Source organism: Carassius carassius, chromosome 25 (genome assembly GCF_963082965.1).
Source record: "Carassius carassius chromosome 25, fCarCar2.1, whole genome shotgun sequence".
In the NCBI taxonomy this organism is placed as follows: Eukaryota; Metazoa; Chordata; class Actinopteri; order Cypriniformes; family Cyprinidae; genus Carassius; species Carassius carassius.
This window is the reverse complement of record NC_081779.1, coordinates 3,522,097-3,539,869: the sequence shown is the minus strand read 5'-3', so window position 1 is coordinate 3,539,869 and position 17,773 is coordinate 3,522,097. Positions and strand designations below refer to the sequence as shown.

General features: G+C 37.3%; 1 protein-coding gene across 1 annotated transcript; it reads left to right on the top strand.

The window, feature by feature from the left end:
- Window positions 1–267: 267 nt before the first annotated feature.
- scrt1a (scratch family zinc finger 1a) lies at window positions 268–3,638 on the top strand. Its single transcript, XM_059508996.1, has 2 exons — window positions 268–986; window positions 1,639–3,638. Exons 1-2 carry the CDS (start codon window positions 872–874, stop codon window positions 2,349–2,351), a joined length of 828 nt encoding a protein of 275 aa, XP_059364979.1. The 5' UTR covers window positions 268–871; the 3' UTR covers window positions 2,352–3,638.
- Window positions 3,639–17,773: the final 14,135 nt, after the last annotated feature.

Here is a 17,773-nt window from a genome sequence, read left to right as displayed (position 1 = left end):
AAACAAAATGATTAGTTGAGTACGACCATTTGCATGCTAGACAAGTTTGTATTTATTTATTTTAATAACCTAAAAAATTAAAACCTATTGTTCGAAAAAAAAAAAAATCATTTCAAAAGGCGTCAATTTATTAAAACGTTTCTTTGATGAAAACCGAACGGACGTGCGAGATAAATAAACCCTTGTGTCTTAATTCAGGCTTCGATAAAAATCTGGCGAAGGCGTGCACGTCTCACAACGTCATTTATCCATCCAGTTCAATGTTGGTCCCGGGAGATTTTTTATGGATTAAATTAAGTACTTCCATCTTCATTTACCACCTGATCGCAGCCATATAAATCCCAACAGCTGATCAGCAGACTTCAGAAAGCGCGACGCCATCAGACGGAACAGCTGGGAGATAAAACAGGAGGGAGGAGAGCAAACAGGCTGACGCAGACTAAGCTGTTTCACTGTCCTTTCTGTGCCTTTAGGGATAGAAAAACATCTCGGAAACTAGAGGACTAGTTAGTTTAAACTTAAAGCCCTAACCTGGAAGATACGATCGTCGTGAAGGGTCCCAGCGGAACTAAAGAGAGCGAAAAACGAAAGAGAGAGAGCGCGCGCAGCGGAACAGAGCTGTCCAGTGCTGAACGCGCGCCGCCGAACGGGAGCTGTCCAGTGCTGAAGTTGCATTTCTGCTGAGAGCATTGCGCTGCATCAACACAAGCGCATTCAGGGGCTCGAGGGTCTGCCGTAACCCTGCGCTGGCATCCGAATATCGGCATTACCGAAGAGGAACGATACTAAACGCGTTTTGCCCCAGCGTTGCATGAGGAAAGCGAGCCATTCGACCTGCGGACGAGTATTTTTTTCTCCTTCAACGTGAAACATGCCAAGGTCTTTCCTGGTCAAAAAGGTTAAGCTTGATGATTTCTCATCCGCTGATCTGGAGAGCTCCTATGGCAGATCTAGGGCAGACCTCAGCCTGCGCTTTCATGAGAAAGGTAATTACATTTATTTGACATCCAGATCGTGTTTACGCAAGAGCATGTATGGTGACGTTTGATGGTTTATAATCATAACCTCATGTAGTTGACCCACGGTCACATTGTATTGAACACCGTGAGACGCATCAGTTTTTGTTGAGTCGGCACATTTCAGTTGTTGCGCTCTTTCAAGCACGCATTCGACTCGCTTTCAGGCACATTTTATTTTACAAAACACAGAACTAGCAACAAGTACTTCACGTTTATACTGCGAGTTATCAAAACGTGAATAATCAACGCATGCAGTCTGTTAAGGGAACGCATGTTTCACGTTATTATTCACGCTCTACATAATCTGCGTTTTGCACACACTTGCATAAGCAGACGTTTATGGAATATTTATACATGCACCTGGGGGTTACAGAATACTATCTTTTGTGCATTAGTACACATCGACCTAATTCTACCCAATTTCTACTGAGACTTGAAATGCAATTATAACCGAAACTTTATCATTCTCCCTGTCATTGTATTTAAGTGGGTTGCCACGCTAATTGAAATGGAGCACTATTGATTTTTTTGCACGCTCGTGCAGGTTAATGTAGAAAAAAGTCTCTGCGTCTGGTTAACCTAAACTAGCTGAATTGTTGCATCGCTTTCACTCTCACAGGCTATATCAGCGACTACATGACCCCGGCACCATATGATGGCGAGAGTGACAATGGCATCAAAGTGCCCTCACCCGGACCCATCTACAGCGATTATGGAGCACCAGATTCGGACCAGCCTGACAGCCCGCAGTCTGAGATCTCCTCGGGCTACATCAACGGAGACAACGCGGTCAGTGAGGGATACACAGTGGATGCCTTCTTCATCACAGATGGGAGGTCGAGGAGAAAAGCCATCAGCAGCCCAAGAAGTCTTCAGCGGCACACGTGCAATGAGTGCGGAAAGACATACGCCACGTCTTCCAACTTGAGCAGACACAAGCAGACGCACCGCAGCATGGACAGCAAAATGGCCAAGAAGTGTCCCACCTGCGAGAAGGTTTACGTCTCCATGCCAGCCATGGCCATGCACCTGTTGACCCATGACCTTAAGCACAAGTGTGACATATGTGGGAAGGCCTTCAGCAGGCCTTGGCTTTTACAGGGACACATGCGCTCACACACAGGCGAGAAGCCCTTTGGATGCGCGCACTGCGGGAAGGCATTTGCTGACCGCTCGAACCTGCGCGCCCATATGCAGACACACTCAGCCTTTAAGCACTACAAGTGTAAGAGATGCAACAAGACCTTTGCTCTCAAGTCCTACCTGAACAAGCACTACGAGTCGGCCTGCTTCAAAGGAGCGTTTGCGCCTTTGAGTCCAATGGAAGTGTGAAAGTTTGACAGCACAACAACGTCTCGGAGGATTAATCGCATGTACCTTAACTTTTCTTTTCTAAGTGTACTCTTTCTCCTGCTGTTCACGTATTCCGAGTTGAAATTTCACTTGTTTTTGCCAAAACTCAGAGGACATTGAAAATGTCTTTGCTTCTCTCGAAAGGTCAAACCTTTTTTAAGTATTGGAGAATATTGTACTGCTGCCAGTGGCCACAAAAGTGTTCAGCATTGAGGTAAAACTATTTATTCATTAACTTATTGAAGTATTTATATATTTATTTCCAACAAACGGTTATTTTGCACTTTAATTTGTCATTCAGTTGCCAAGCCTTCATCATCAATATGCCAAAGCATTTGCCACTTTCTGAATATCTTATTTTTGGTTGCCACTTTATAAATTCGTTGCATGCAAAAAAAAAAAAAGAAAAAAAAAAAAGAAAAAAAAATCAATAACTAAAACAAACAAATACACTACTACTAATGAAATCTATGCCAATTTTATGAAGCTTTGGATTTTTTGCCAAAACCTAGATAGCATCCATCGGCAATATTTCTTGGGAGTCATGATGAAGAATAGAGCAATAATGCATGGTATTTTTAAAAGCTAAAACGAGTAATAACTATAGCATTTTTAATTACAATTTTATCCAATACTATCAGTAGTTGTTCAGAAGTTAAATATCAGGGAAATGCCAGAGTAGTATTAGCGGATACTTCCAAGGGATGGGGAGGGAAAGGGATTTTGGGTCCTTTTGTAAGTGGTTATGCACTGCCTGCCTCTTATTTAATAACGTAGTTTTAGAACGTAGGCGCGTGCACTGCTGAATGGACAGCTTTGTGCGCAATCCCGATCATTTGTTCCAAATCTGCGGCTGTGAATGGCGCTAAACCTGGAAACGCTGTTGTAGGAGAACCTACTGCAACATGGACAGCTGGACACAGCAAACTGATCTCTGAAAGGCACTTCTTTGAGAAAATGTTAGACTTTTTTTGAAGAAAAATAAAATGACAAATAGTAGCACAAACCTTAGCAATTCAGGTAGCCAGGCCTTTTATTAGTCAAACCTCTGTTTTTGTATTTACAGACAAGGATAACTAACTGTTTAATGCAAGGCGCCTTGTAAATAATCCTTTGGGATTGAATATTTCTACAAGCTGTAAAGAATCAAATTAATTTATTTCTGGACTTCTGTTGCCTGGGGTTTTTTCCCCCAGCATTTGAACAATGTAAAGCACAAGTGACACCGGGCATTTTCTCACTTCATAATAAAGAACCAATAAGTAACTATGTGTTTGTGGTCCTGTTTGTTTCAGCCACGCACCGAGAACCGTCCACCGCTGAAGCTCAAAATGTGCTGATTCAGAGAGATGCATGCAACTCGGTTGAGTAAGCATGCAATGACGTCAGTTTGGTGACGCAAGATTTGTGGTGCATACAGCGTGCATAATGTGTAAGCGCATCCCAAAAATAATTTCAGAGATGCCAAACACTCGTGCAAGGGGCTCTTCCGCAGGATTCAAAGCATGCTTTCATCTCAATTAAATTCTTGACTGATGCCTTTGTTACACATGATTGAATTTTTTCTGTATTGTGTTCACAAGGAGCTCTTGAGAAAAAAGCATGTGATCAAAGGGAATCCAGCAACAGCCTGTCTTTATGGAAAGATCCCTGTATGCATTGTCAGATCTTGCAGTTGCATTAGGGTTATTAGAGTACAATTATTTGTTTGGCCATGCTGCAGCTGTAACCTTGAGACATGCAATTGACAGAGGAAATTTGGCCGTCAGCTTTATCCAGGTCCCAGCAGAGTTCTTATCAACAAGGACTAAAGCACTTCAAAGTGCCTCTGGCTGACTGTGGTTGAACATTAGCTTCATTACTGGAGCTTTTGTTTTGACATTATACACATTACCTGAGTCCCCTACTTTAAAAAACATGCAATATTATAGAGCATGCAAAAAAAAGAACAAGAGGTTTTCCAGTCATATAGCAAGAAATTACAGTCCTGTGACTGAATCTTCCTTCAAGGTAATTTGTGAGAGATCTGCAGTGAATCGTCCAACTTTTGTGCACACCAGTTTGTCTAAAATCAGCAAGAAATGCAATGCAACATCTGTTAAAGAAATATTTCTCCCAAGAAATGAAAATTTGATGAACTTTCATTCACCCTCAGTCTATTCAAAATTTAGACGAGTTAGTTTTTTTTTTATGAGAACAGATTTGGAGAAATTTAGCATTTCATCACTTGCTCACCAATGGATCCTCTGCAGTAATGGGTGCTGTCAGAATAAGAGCCCAAACAGCTGATAAAAATGTCACAATAATCCACACCACTCCGGTCCATCAATTAACATATTGTGAAGAGAAAAGCTGTGTTTATCAGAAACAAATCAATCATTGTGATGTTTTAACTTCAAACAATAGCTAAAATATCAATCAGGATCTACACAGATCAAGCACTGTTTACAAACAAAAACAGTCCTAAACAGATATCTGGGAGGATTTTTATGTTAGAGGACAAAACGAGATGGACTTTTTTACTAGAGGAAGCTTTATTATGTTTTATGGACTTCCATTTTGGCCTGAAGTGACAGTTTGAAGTTACAATGTCTCAGTAATGGATTTGTTTCTTATAAACACACAGCTTTTGGCTTTACAAGATGTTAGCTGATATACTGGAGTGGTGTGGGTTAAATGTGGATTATTGTGATGTTTTTATCAGCTGTTTGGACTCTCATTCTTACGGCACCCATTCACTGCAGAGGATCCATTGGTGAGCAAGCAAATGTTTCCATGAAAAAACAAACACATCTACATCTTGGATGGCCTGAAGGTGAGTAAACTCTCAGCATATTTTTATTTTTGGGTAAACTGTTCCTTTAAGAAAGTAAACAGAGTTTTGACTTCATGCTGACTTTACTTTAGCAAACATCATTTTGTATTGCTTCAAGGTTTGGATGTATTCTGAAGTAAAATGCGTCAACTACATCCAATATGTCTCCTTCTTGCAAAAATTCAAGCCTGTAGGCTCCCAACCAGCTTAGTTTAGTGGTAGGGAACAGGATTTTGGGAAACAGCCAAAACTGCATCTGTGCTACACTAGTTCCCATCTCACAGCAGACAGGTGGTTAGAAACAAGTGGTTGAAACAAAGCACTTTTACTAGACCATCAGGACCATGTCTTAAGATATTAAATAGTCGGTTTATTTATTTATGACGACTTTAATTGATGGTTTTATAACTGCAGGGGCATAAGTGTGTGTATGAGATATGTGTGCTGCACACAGTGTTGCTCCACCAGAGTGACTCATGAACATTAGCAGGCAGAAGGGTGAAGGAACACCACAAACCCTCCAGTGTTAAACATCTCTCCAGGATGACACACAACACTTGTGTTGAGTAATACCCCCTGTGACTTTCACTGTGTCTCTTCCCTACCTCCAAACCCGAGAGACATGAATCATTTGGCTTCTTACTTCAAACCTATAAAACAACTGAGGTTAATAATATATGAAGTTAACGGACTAGTTCACCCACAGATCTGTCATTGCCTATGAACATGAACAGAAGTCTTTGAATAATGATTTTTGTTTTTTGGAGTTAGAAAGACATGATCACAATGATATTGCATATGGATAAGAACTGCATGATGATTGGGGTGGGTAAATGATGACAGAAGTCTTATTTTTGGATGAACTATTTATTTTTACTCATTCAGTCAGGTGTTTTTAATGAAACCAGTATGTCAGTATGTGTGTTTTCAATGGGAATCAAATCCAGAAGTTGCACCATGGTCTACATGGGAAACAAACAAACAAATAAACAAAAAACACTGAAGTACAGGGTTTATTCTATATGAAATGACAATTCACCCTCTCTATTTTCTAAATATGTGTTATATAACTTATTGTAAATGATTCATCCATGATTATTTTTATGTTGACCTTGTTGTTTTTAATCAGAAAGCCATAACTTGATGTTACAAATAACCAAATTCTCTCTGACATATGGAGGACTTCCCCAGTCATTTGCATAAACTCCGCCCCTGCAAGTTTTAAAATGCCATGCTCACATCTCACATCCAATCATTAGCTGAGGCATAGAACAATGTCCTGCCCATGTTTTCTTTTTCAATAATCTGTTACAGTTGGACGTAAGTCACAATGGATAAGAAAAGATCTGTCTCTACTACCATTTCATTGAGACCTTATGACTTTACGTCATTTTAAATATAAACAAGATTTCTTGTTAGTGAAATAATCTACAGGCTTGGATGCACAGAGATGTAGACTGTATTATCATCCAGCTCTTTATATAAAGTTGATATATAAGAATGTCTAACTTTATCTGCATTACTAATCTGCTAAATGCAGCTATAAGGCATGAATATATTAAGATATTATTAACATAAGCTGTTTTCAAACAATGTGTATTGTGAAAAGTGATATACAAATAAATTTTACATGACAAAACAGCATCAGAAATGTCATTATACATGGCAATCAGTTTCTTCCCAGTCAAAATAATCAGCAAATTGGGCCAGACATCATGCTGTGTTGCAAATCTGGCTGCAGAGACTATATTGCATAACACAGACCTTTCTGAAACGCACACGCCTGCCTTGGTGAAACAACAGAGAGTAATAATATCTGCTGCTTTGATTAGGTCAGAGCAACACGTTTCACTGAAACATCAACATTTCTATTATTATTTGCACAGGCAGAGCATTCGAGAACCCAAAAATAAAACCTAATAAGAGATGAATGTTGGATCTGTTTCCAAACCACAGGCCCTTTTCAATTAGGGGCCGAGATTAATCAAATGATTCACTTCGCTTATGATATTACAGAAATGAGTCAATTAATTTTGTAAATCAGATTGTCCGTGCTGTGGACAATTGAGAGGCCAGTATCAGTTTCTAAGCTTAAGTGCATCGGATCAGAGAGGGTTTTTGTGACAATCACACCCCGTGTCTTATTTGTAAGCGTGTCTCCTGCTGAGCTCCAGACTGTGGTTCTGCAACATCTCCGGCTCTGAGCTCGCAGATCATTATCGGTCCCAGGCTCCGAGTCGGTCTCCAGAGGGAACGTCTAATTGTGCTGCGAGGGGCAGCATCAGCAGAATCCATTACTTAAACAGGAGACAGGTGCGCTCAGCCCGGGCTTCTGCAGAGCAGCCCGGACAAAACACTCCTGCTGGGCCTGACCTGCACTGCTGCTTCCTGCCTGGAGAGGAAGTAAGTCTTTCACACTTTCTGCAAAGAGAGAACGGCTGCAGACTGTCTCGTGCTGTGAGTAATGTCACAAAAACAACACTGTTTATGTCCTTCTGACCTTTGCGTACACTATACAGTATCATATTTGATAAATGAAGTTCTAAAGCCTCTTAGATGAAAACTTTGCTGAGAAACCTGTTGTGCACAAGCTAATTCATCCCTTCTGTCAGCTGATTGATAATGCTGACTTTATTAGCAAGTAAATGTTATTTTAGTGTAATTGCACATCCACCTTCAACTCGTGCTTCATGTGTCTTTTTGCTGTGAAATCGGATTTTTATAAAGTAAATGTGAGAGTGACTTTTTAAACGTTAGTAATATGTTTTAAGATTTTACTTTTTTTCATCTCTTGAGCTCTCATTGTACTGCATTGCATTATATACCTTGATCATAAAAATAAGCATTTAAATCTCATCTTACTAAGAGATACAGAGAGAAAATTGAATTTTTAAAAATCATTTTATGTAAGTAGCTGTAAAGATCTCTTTTATTTACAGCAGCAAAGTGCATATTTTTGCTAGTTTGAGCTTCTGAATATATCTATTTTTTTCCCTTATTCTCACTATAAAATATTACATGAGCCATGAAATCCTGGTGTATCAAATAAGATACTGAACAAAAACATATGCAATCTATTTAAAATATTTTGTACAAAGGTTTTAAAAAAGTGTTCCATTATAAAAGACGTTCAAAATTATTTCAAATGTCAGGCTTTAAAAAGGTTAAATTATCACTTTTTATAATTTAAGTGTAATTTTAAGATGCTTTGAAGTACTTTTTGGATATCTTAGTATTTATTGACATTTTAAATATGGCAAAAAAAAAAAAAAGATATTTCAAATTTATTAATTAAACAAAGAATCTATTTCAGCCTTTCTACCTTCTACTACAAAATTTCTACTGCTGTCATCTTTGTAATTATTGGTGAAATTTACTAGCAATTTCTGAGTGAAAATAATTTCTACACCACTTTTTTTTCAGTGTTTAATTTTAGCATTGTGTTAGTTTTAGTTTTGAAGAAGACAGAATGTTTGTTTGCAGTTCATTGTTTGCGTGTTTATCTCTCACAGATCTGGATGTGACGTGACATCACACCTTCTCAAGCAGCTGATTGGCGGTTCAGTGTCGTAAAAATGCAACATCACAGTTTGATACTCTCTTAACCCTCCATCCACACACATTCATTCATTCACTCCAAACTCTTTTCCATCCATCTCGTATTCGCCACCGGACAGAGGAAGCATTTAACATTTCATAAATGGGATTGAATCAACCTTTAACAGGCCATTACTCACACACGTGTCTGACAGAAAAAGCCACTTTCCAAAGGGCAAGTGCAGTAGCTGGGCAAATATTTTCAAAACCACAAGACATGTTGTATGTGTGTGTGTGTGTGAGAGAGAGAGAGAGAGAGAGAGAGAGAGAGAGAGAGAGGGGTGGTGTTGACCCAGTTTGGCTGACATGCAGCGAGCGGCTTGCCAGACAGCTCAGGAGATGCACATTTTTGCTCGGCCCCCATGTGTTTCCCCCTCGGAGGACTGCAGGGGGACAGTGAGAACCCAGACTCTGCCTCCTCCTCACTGAGATCAGCTGAAATCATCCCTCGATTCCAGCCTCCTGATTGGCTGTTCGGGGCTCTGAGTAAGACTTTGCTATTAGCCCGGAGGGGCAACATGAGAAATCAGCCTGAAATGACAATGTGTCTTTCTGACTTGCTCTGTGAGTGTGTGTACCAATAATGAGTGATAAAAACTGTTGTTATTCTAAACTGAAAGCAAATTACTTTCAAGGTCTTTGGTCCATTTAACAATTCTTTAATGCAAAAATAAATATAAATAAAATATAAATTATAATATATGAATATATATGAATGTTTATATATATATATATATATATATATATATATATATATATATATATATATATATATATATATATATAAAAACATTCATTGTAATATTAAAATTTCATGGTTGTGTACATACTTTTATTTTGCAAAGAGGCATTAAATTATTCAAAGGTCACAGTGAAAACATTAATAATGTTACAAAAGATTTCTGTTTCAAATAAATCATGTTCTTTGGAACTTGTATTCAGAAAAGAATTCTGAAAAGAAAAATCTGTCATGGTTTCCACCAGAAATATGAAGCAGAACAACTGTTTTCAACACTGATAGTAATCAGAAATGTTTCTTGAGCAGCAAATCTGCTTTTGAGAATGATTTCTGAAGATCATGTGACAGTGAAGACTAAAGTAATGATGCTGAAAATTCAGCTTTGATCACAAGAATAAATTACATTTTTAAACATATTCAAAATGAAAACAGTTTTTTTAAATGTTAAAAATATTTCACAATATTTATGTGTTTAATGTATTTTTTATCATATAAATGCAGCCATGCTGAGCAAAAGAGAGTTCTTTTAAAAACATTAAAAACCATACTGGCCCCGAACTTTTAAATCTTTTGCTCTGATGTCAACAATTCCTCAAATATTTTCAAACCACACATCACATAAAGACTTTACTATACAAATCAATTTCTCATGAATGAAATCAGGTTCCTCCTTACATTTTCTAAGACAAACATTTTTTCTTTGGAATAATGTGCACTGATGAATCATTCACTATAATAATCCTGTTGCTCTGAGTGTGTGCTCGAGTGTGTGTACTGTATGTGGGTGTATCTTATTAAACCTGTCAAGAACATATCCAGTTACATTTCACCGGAAAATAAAATTAAATGAATCATATTTTGGTATGTTCCTATTTTTAGGACTGTTTGCATTGTTTTATTATTTTCATGAGAAGCAAGCACATTCTCCCCATAAAATGCTCATTATCATAATGCATCTGGACATTTTAATCTCCCAATCATTTTAAAATTTAAAGAGAATCATTGACAATAATGAGAATTACAAATAAAAGTAATAAGTTAAATGTCCAGACTCATTACAGAGATTTAGAGGGGAAAATGTTTAATTGCCAATAAAATGCTGTTACAGTGCAAATAATCTTAATTTTTCTTTGGTTGGAAAAAACTATCACTTACTAAATGAAAATTACAAATTAAATTCAGTATTCAAAGAGATTTTGAGGAGAAAAAGTGTTAAACCGTCTTAAAAATACAGAAAATAATAAGTCACAATGCTTCTAAAAATACTTTCAAATGTTCTTTATGTAAAATATTATTTAGCATTTTTCTTTTCTTTTCTTTTCTTTGAAAAAAAGAAAATAGGATTAAAAAATGCAAATGTTCAGACAGCTTATGGTAAAGAGGTTTTAAGGGGAAAATGTTTAAGTGTATTTAAAATAAAGCCACAATGCAAAAAATAATAAATAATAAATATATGAATAAACAAACAAATAAATAAATAAATGTAAAAAAAAATGCTTCATTTACTTTTTCATTTTATTTATTAGTATTGCTTTTGTTGTAAAACTATCATTGACAATATTGAGAATTACAAATAAAACTCTATAGTAAAATGTCCAGACACATTAAAGGTGTTTTGGGGTAATACAAAAAAAAAAAAAAAAAAAAAAAAAAAAAAAATATATATATATATATATATATATATATATATATATATATATATATATATATAAATATTATTTTGCACTTTTGTTTGTTTGTTTGTTTTTAGGGGAAACTATAAAAATATTAGAATTTGAAAATAAAACTCTGAATAAAAATGCCCAGACATATTACAGTAAAGACACTTAGAGGAGAAAATGTTTAATTGTCATTAAAAAACTAACTACATAAATAAAGTCACAATGCAAAAAAAAAAATAAAAAAAAAATAAATAAATAAATAATAATAATAATAACAATACAATGTCCAGACTCTTTACAGTAAAGAGATTATATGGGAAAACATGTTTAACTGTCATTAAAATACAGAAAATAAAAATATTTAAAAAATTACAATGAAAAAATGTAAAATCTTAAAGGTCCCATATTTTCAAAATTGACATTTCCTGGCTTTTTTCATGATAACTGGGGTCTAGGGGCTAATAAACTACCATATAAATTTCAAAACAGTCAGTCCACAGTAAAATGCACACAGACTTCTTGTCTGAATCTTGAACTGTTGTGACTTCCGTAAAAAGTTGACGTCAGAACTACACAGTCACCTCCTTCAGTCACCACCCGAGCACCGCCCACCGCCCCACTCTCCTTTTGCCAAACCCCAAGACAACATCGCGTCCCTGCCATTGCTGAGCATTAAGCAAAAACAGCACTGAAAAATGTCTAAAAGGTTAACTTTAACCACGAAACCAGATCGGCCGACCTGTAACGTTACACTCTCACTCAAAGGATGGACGATCTGACAGGAGTGTTACTATGAGAGGGATCACATCTAATGTGTATAGTAAAGACAAACTCATCATGTCTATCTAGCACGTCATGTTGAAGATGTATATACATTTCAATTTCAGCTGGCAACTAATTTTACAGCAACATTATTATTCCAGCCACAATAAATCACAACAATGTATATACAATTACAAATGATTGTATATAAATCAACAGTTCGTTGTTTTACACACATGCACAGACATTTTTCATACACAACATCGTGAGATGCAAGGAACATATGGTAAGAAATCTGTAGACTCGTCCATAACAACAAAAGACTCTTTTCAATAAGTATGAGCTGCAAACACAAGCATTTTTGACAATCATTTCTGTCCAGTCCGCTCGTTTTATCGCATTTAACCATAGCTGTCTTCGGTTCATTTGTCTGGCAGTGGCAGCAGGTATGTGATCAAATTTCTAATTTGAGACTGTATTACATCGATTCTGGCACCCAACATCACAACAAGCTCCTTATGCAGCCGAATCTGTGCTGGTTTTAGTGGGCCACCTCCAGTTTCCTCTTTGTTTCGCTGCCTCCAGCTAGCGCTGTGACGTTGGCTGACCCTAGTTACCTGTGGTTGGCCTGACCGTGTGTCACTCAGAAAACAACAGGCCAATCAGAAGAGAGGCTCATGAATATTAATTAGACAGGCTAAAATCAACCTGTTCTTAGCAGACCTCCTGAGAAAGGAGCTGTAAAAATAAAATGAGATGGTTTTTGCTAATTATACCGCAAATACATATTCTTAAGGACTGATCAAAACCTACAATAAAACTCCAGGAGAGTGTACAATATGGGATCTTTAATGTTCCTAAACGTGCTTTATTTTGTGTAAATACTGTATGATTTAGTATTTTTGGGTTGAAACGTGACTTGTGCATGTTTTCGTGACATTCCTCAAGAGCGTTTTTAGTGTTTCTATGTATAAGTGTGTGTGTGTGTGTGTGTGTGTGTGTGTTAGTTGCAGCCAGACGTGGCATTGGTTTGGGCATGTCACTGACACGCAGACGTCCCCTCAGGCAGCAGGAGCTGATTAGCTCTTGGTTAGGGGCAGTTGAGCTGTAAGGCGCGCTGAGGTTATGAGTGAGTTTTTAGCCGTGCGTGTGTGTGTGTGTAGGAGTGTTTTTATAGCACGTGGCTCTGGCAGGGGAAGCAGAGAAAATGTGCAAAACATACGCCTTCTCTCGCCGATTCCCCTCTCTCTCGCTGTCTGCCCATCTATTTGAGTCTCTCTCTTGCTCTTTCAGGCTTTTCTAAACAAAGCAGGTGATTCAGTCGAGTCATCCAGAGGTTAAAAACATGGCATGGCTCTTCTGAGCATGTCACCAAGATGGAAACCTCATGAATATTCAGTGGGACCAGCAACAGTGTGCTTTGATCCGGAGCTGTGGAGCAGCTCAATGATTCTCAGTTTAAAGAAATGCAGTGTGCGGGCGTCTGTCTGAGAAAGCAGGCCGCTCCTACAGTAAGTGAAAGCACTAAACGAGTGTGTGGGCACATGCAAAGATTGTGCATTTGTATCGGTGTCTGTGTAATTGCCACACTTGGTCCGTAGGCCGATCGTCTGCTTTATTTACAAGCCTCTCGTGTAAGAAATGAGGCCATAAGAGCGACAATTCACATAGGAGATCTCTTTAACATCACGTTCCTTCAAAAACAAATGAGCTGAGCTGGATAAAGCAACCCCAGAAATGCTGGTTAAAATATATTTAATTAACTATGAAAAAGTAGTGATACAATCTAATTAAAGTGACTTTCACACAACTATTATTTGTTAAGAAATATGTTGACTGCTGGAAAAGTAAAAGAAACTATGTGGGACCATCAGAACCAATATTCATTTATCAGCAAATGAGCAAAAACAACAAGCAAAAGAGCCAAAAATATTCATAATACACAATGCCAGGATGATTAGACAATTACAAGCAATTTCTTTTTGTTTGTTTGTTTTCGTGAGCACTTATATGCATGCAACTAATAAACACATTTATCAGAACAAATATGCGTACATGCAAATATGCATTTATGCAAAGATTTTATCCATCTTATCCACAGTGTGGATTTTTTTCTTTTCTTTATCAATTATATATATATATATATATATATATATATATATATATATATATATATATATATATATACAAAGAAAGCAAAAAAATATATTTCCTCAAATTTGTTTAAAAATACATTTACTTGAATATATTTTATTGGTATATTTATACATGTAAAATATAATAAAACAGCCCAAAAATATATTTGCTGACATCATTTTCAAAATATATTTACCTAGAAATATATTTTGTATATGAAAAGTTACAAATAAATATATTTTCTATTCCAAAAATATATTTCATTGATTCCCACTGTTTGCAACTTGGTTTAACATATATTTAAAATATATTTTGGCCACAATTAATTTCTTTTTTTTCATATCATACAGTACGTAATGTTAATATTATATATATATATATATATATATATATGTATATATATATATATATATATATATATATATATATATATATACATTTTTTATTTATTTATTGTATGTCAGACTCATCTTTTCTGTTTTTATTTCCCCATAGGAATTGCATTATCATTTAAATTGAAACACAACTGAGACTCTGAAAGAGCAACCTCTGAGCAATAAACATCTCCTCTGGGTGATGACGGTGCACAGACACAGTTCAGTCTCTGTTTCACAGCATTGCCTCGTTTTATTGGTCTTGTATGGTGCTCAGATCAGACGACTCAACAATCATCCTCACAGATGCTCTCCTGCTTCTAGAGGATGACTGCCTCTGGGAGCTCCTGGTTTAGGCCGTGACGGGCCTTTATTGAGGTCCTGCTGGCGAGACTCAAACAAATCAAACACAGAGAGCTTGTCTGCTGTAGGCCCGCTGATCGCCATCGGACGCTCATGAAAGAGCCTGACGTGCAGAACGTCCAAAAGGAGCCAAGTGTGCCATCTGTTGAGATGTGCTGCATCATTGTGAAAAATAATTAAAGAAGCAGGCAGAAATGTGTGACTGAAAAAAAGCCTTTCTGTTTACTTAACCAGCCTGACATCTGACACAGGCTCCGGTCGCTTAACGGGACAAACTCTCCCGAGATCAATAGCGAGGAAGGAGGGGGTCGGAGTAGGATGGAGGCATGTGTCAGGAATACTGATGAATAATCTCATTCAGCTGCATTACATAATCGGATTTAACTCAATTGTTTTATTTGGAGTTTCCTCTACTTGACCTTAAAGATGCATCTTTATTATGAGAACAGTTTTTCAAAATCCTCCGACAAATTGACTGAGCATATCACAGTAGAGAGAGATAGATAGATAGATAGATTAGATAGATAGATAGATAGATTAGATAGATAGATAGATAGATAGATAGATAGATAGATAGATAGATAGATAGATAGATAGATAGATAGATAGATAGATAGATAGATAGATAGATAGATAGATAGATAGATAGATAGATAGATAGATAGATAGATAGATAGATAGAAACTGACACATTTAATGACTGCAAGATCTTTATCACAGGAGCAGTCAGCTCTTGATAATCATATCAGATTTGTATGTCTGTTTGATTAGAGCAAAACAAACAAGCCCATTTCAATGACACTTTTAATGTGATTGTAATTCTGGTCTGCTCTTCAAGTGTTCCAGGCTGATTAATGAGTCTGTGATTGATATATTTATAGCCGGACGTCCTTGAGCACGCTGCCGGATGGCGTTGAAGGAATTATTAAAAATTCACATGTAACAAAGAAGCAGATCTCTGGAGGCCGTTAATACATGCAGCAGATGGAGAAAGACTTTCACCGTCTCAGAGCAAGATTTTATAATATTTATGAAGCATGTTTACATCATTTTCATTTATAAGAGTTAAAGAGTGTCATTATCCAACATATGATCATACATGCACCACATATCTGTACAAAATACAAATGCGATACCATCCTCTGATTTTAAGCATTAAAGACAAGTGAAAATGGTCAAAAAATTATGTATATTATAATCATAATCCCAATTAAACTAACCATTAAATTAGTATAATTAAATAGGTTAAATGATAGTAAATGAATATGATATATATGTATCATGGGCCAGACAGCTGGAACAAACACTAGAGCGAGATCAGAGGGTGACCACATGTGGAGTGCCTGATTTGTTCTCCAAAAACACCACTGTTGCGAACATCTTAAGGTCCAGCGAGAAGGAAAGTATGACAGAAAAAACTGGTGCTCTTTCAGCATTTTCCCAACCAATCGAGTCAACAGTCCCCTGTGGGGGCGATCATGCACATTGTGCTCATTGCTGCAGAGATGCACGCACACACACAAACACACACACACACACACACACACAAACACACACACACACACGATACATGTTCAAAGGTATGGTTTACATTATCGTGAGCAAATGTGCAGCCTGCAGAAAATGCTGTTTATCTGCAGTTTAAGTTTCGTTCAAGATGCAGAAGCTGTCTGTGATATCTGATCAGGAATGAAACCCCTTCAGATATTTTGGAGATATGGGTGAAAACGACCTTCAGAGCCCAAAATAATCCTACTAAAGATGGATTATGATGAGCCGTGGGAGTCAATGAGCAGCAGCAAAGAAAAAATCTGTACATACATTGATGATCTTTGACCTGACCTCTGATGTGACCGAAAAGAAAAGAAAGATAGATAGATAGATAGATAGATAGATAGATAGATAGATAGATAGATAGATAGATAGATAGATAGATAGATAGATAGATAGATAGATAGATAGATAGATAGATAGATAGATAGATAGATAGATAGATAAAATGATAGACAGAGACAGAATGATAGATAGACAGAATGATAGATAGATGGATAGATGGATAGATAGATAGATATATAGATGGATGGAAGGATGGATGGATGGATGGATGGATGGATAGACAGACAGACAGCAGAGGGCCGTTTATGTCCTCGAGGGTCTCAGAACATTCTCTCCTTCAATTACAGTCTGGCCAAGTGCTGTTCAATGAACGAGTGCATTAGGATGAACTCAGAATGGACTCTCCTCTGTCTGCTCATCCTGCACTTTCTGCAACTTGAACCGGCCGCATTAGAGCGGACTGTCAGCTTTCCACTGATGTTAGCTCAAATAACACCGCTGGTTGAGTCAAGTACATCGATTCTCCGGGCTTCTGGTCTATTATCTGCCCTCCAGCCACACGGCAGACGCGCAGTCCGCTGACATCCTCACTTATTTTATGTTGTCATATCTTATCTGAACCGTTGTACAGGGAGTAATAAAATCACGGTGTGCACTAATGTGTGGAGCGTTCTGCTTTTAAAAATAGTACAATAAAAATAAGAGAATGGGAAGCAGGGTGAGCCCAGCGTCTGGATCTATTCCAGCTCACCTATAAAGTGCTGGGCGTGCGTGAGACAGACACAAGCATCTCGTGTGAGGTTCAGGATGACTGTAATAGTGTCACGTGTCACTAGAGGGACAGTCAGGTTTAATTATGACAGGAAAGATAAAAGCAGTCAAGCAGCTCTTAGAGGGTTTTCACCAGTCTGTCTATAGTTTATCATGGGTTCAAAGCATCAAAGATGCTTTCTCTCTCTCAAAGAAAATGACACTTTAACATAATTTTCCTGTGCACCACCATAACATCCTTCTGGCTCTATGTGCCCAACTAGCACTGAGTCTAAACCTGAATTTGACACACATCCAATTTGTTGGCCTCAATATTTGCCTTTACTTCAAGATAATGAGTAAAACAG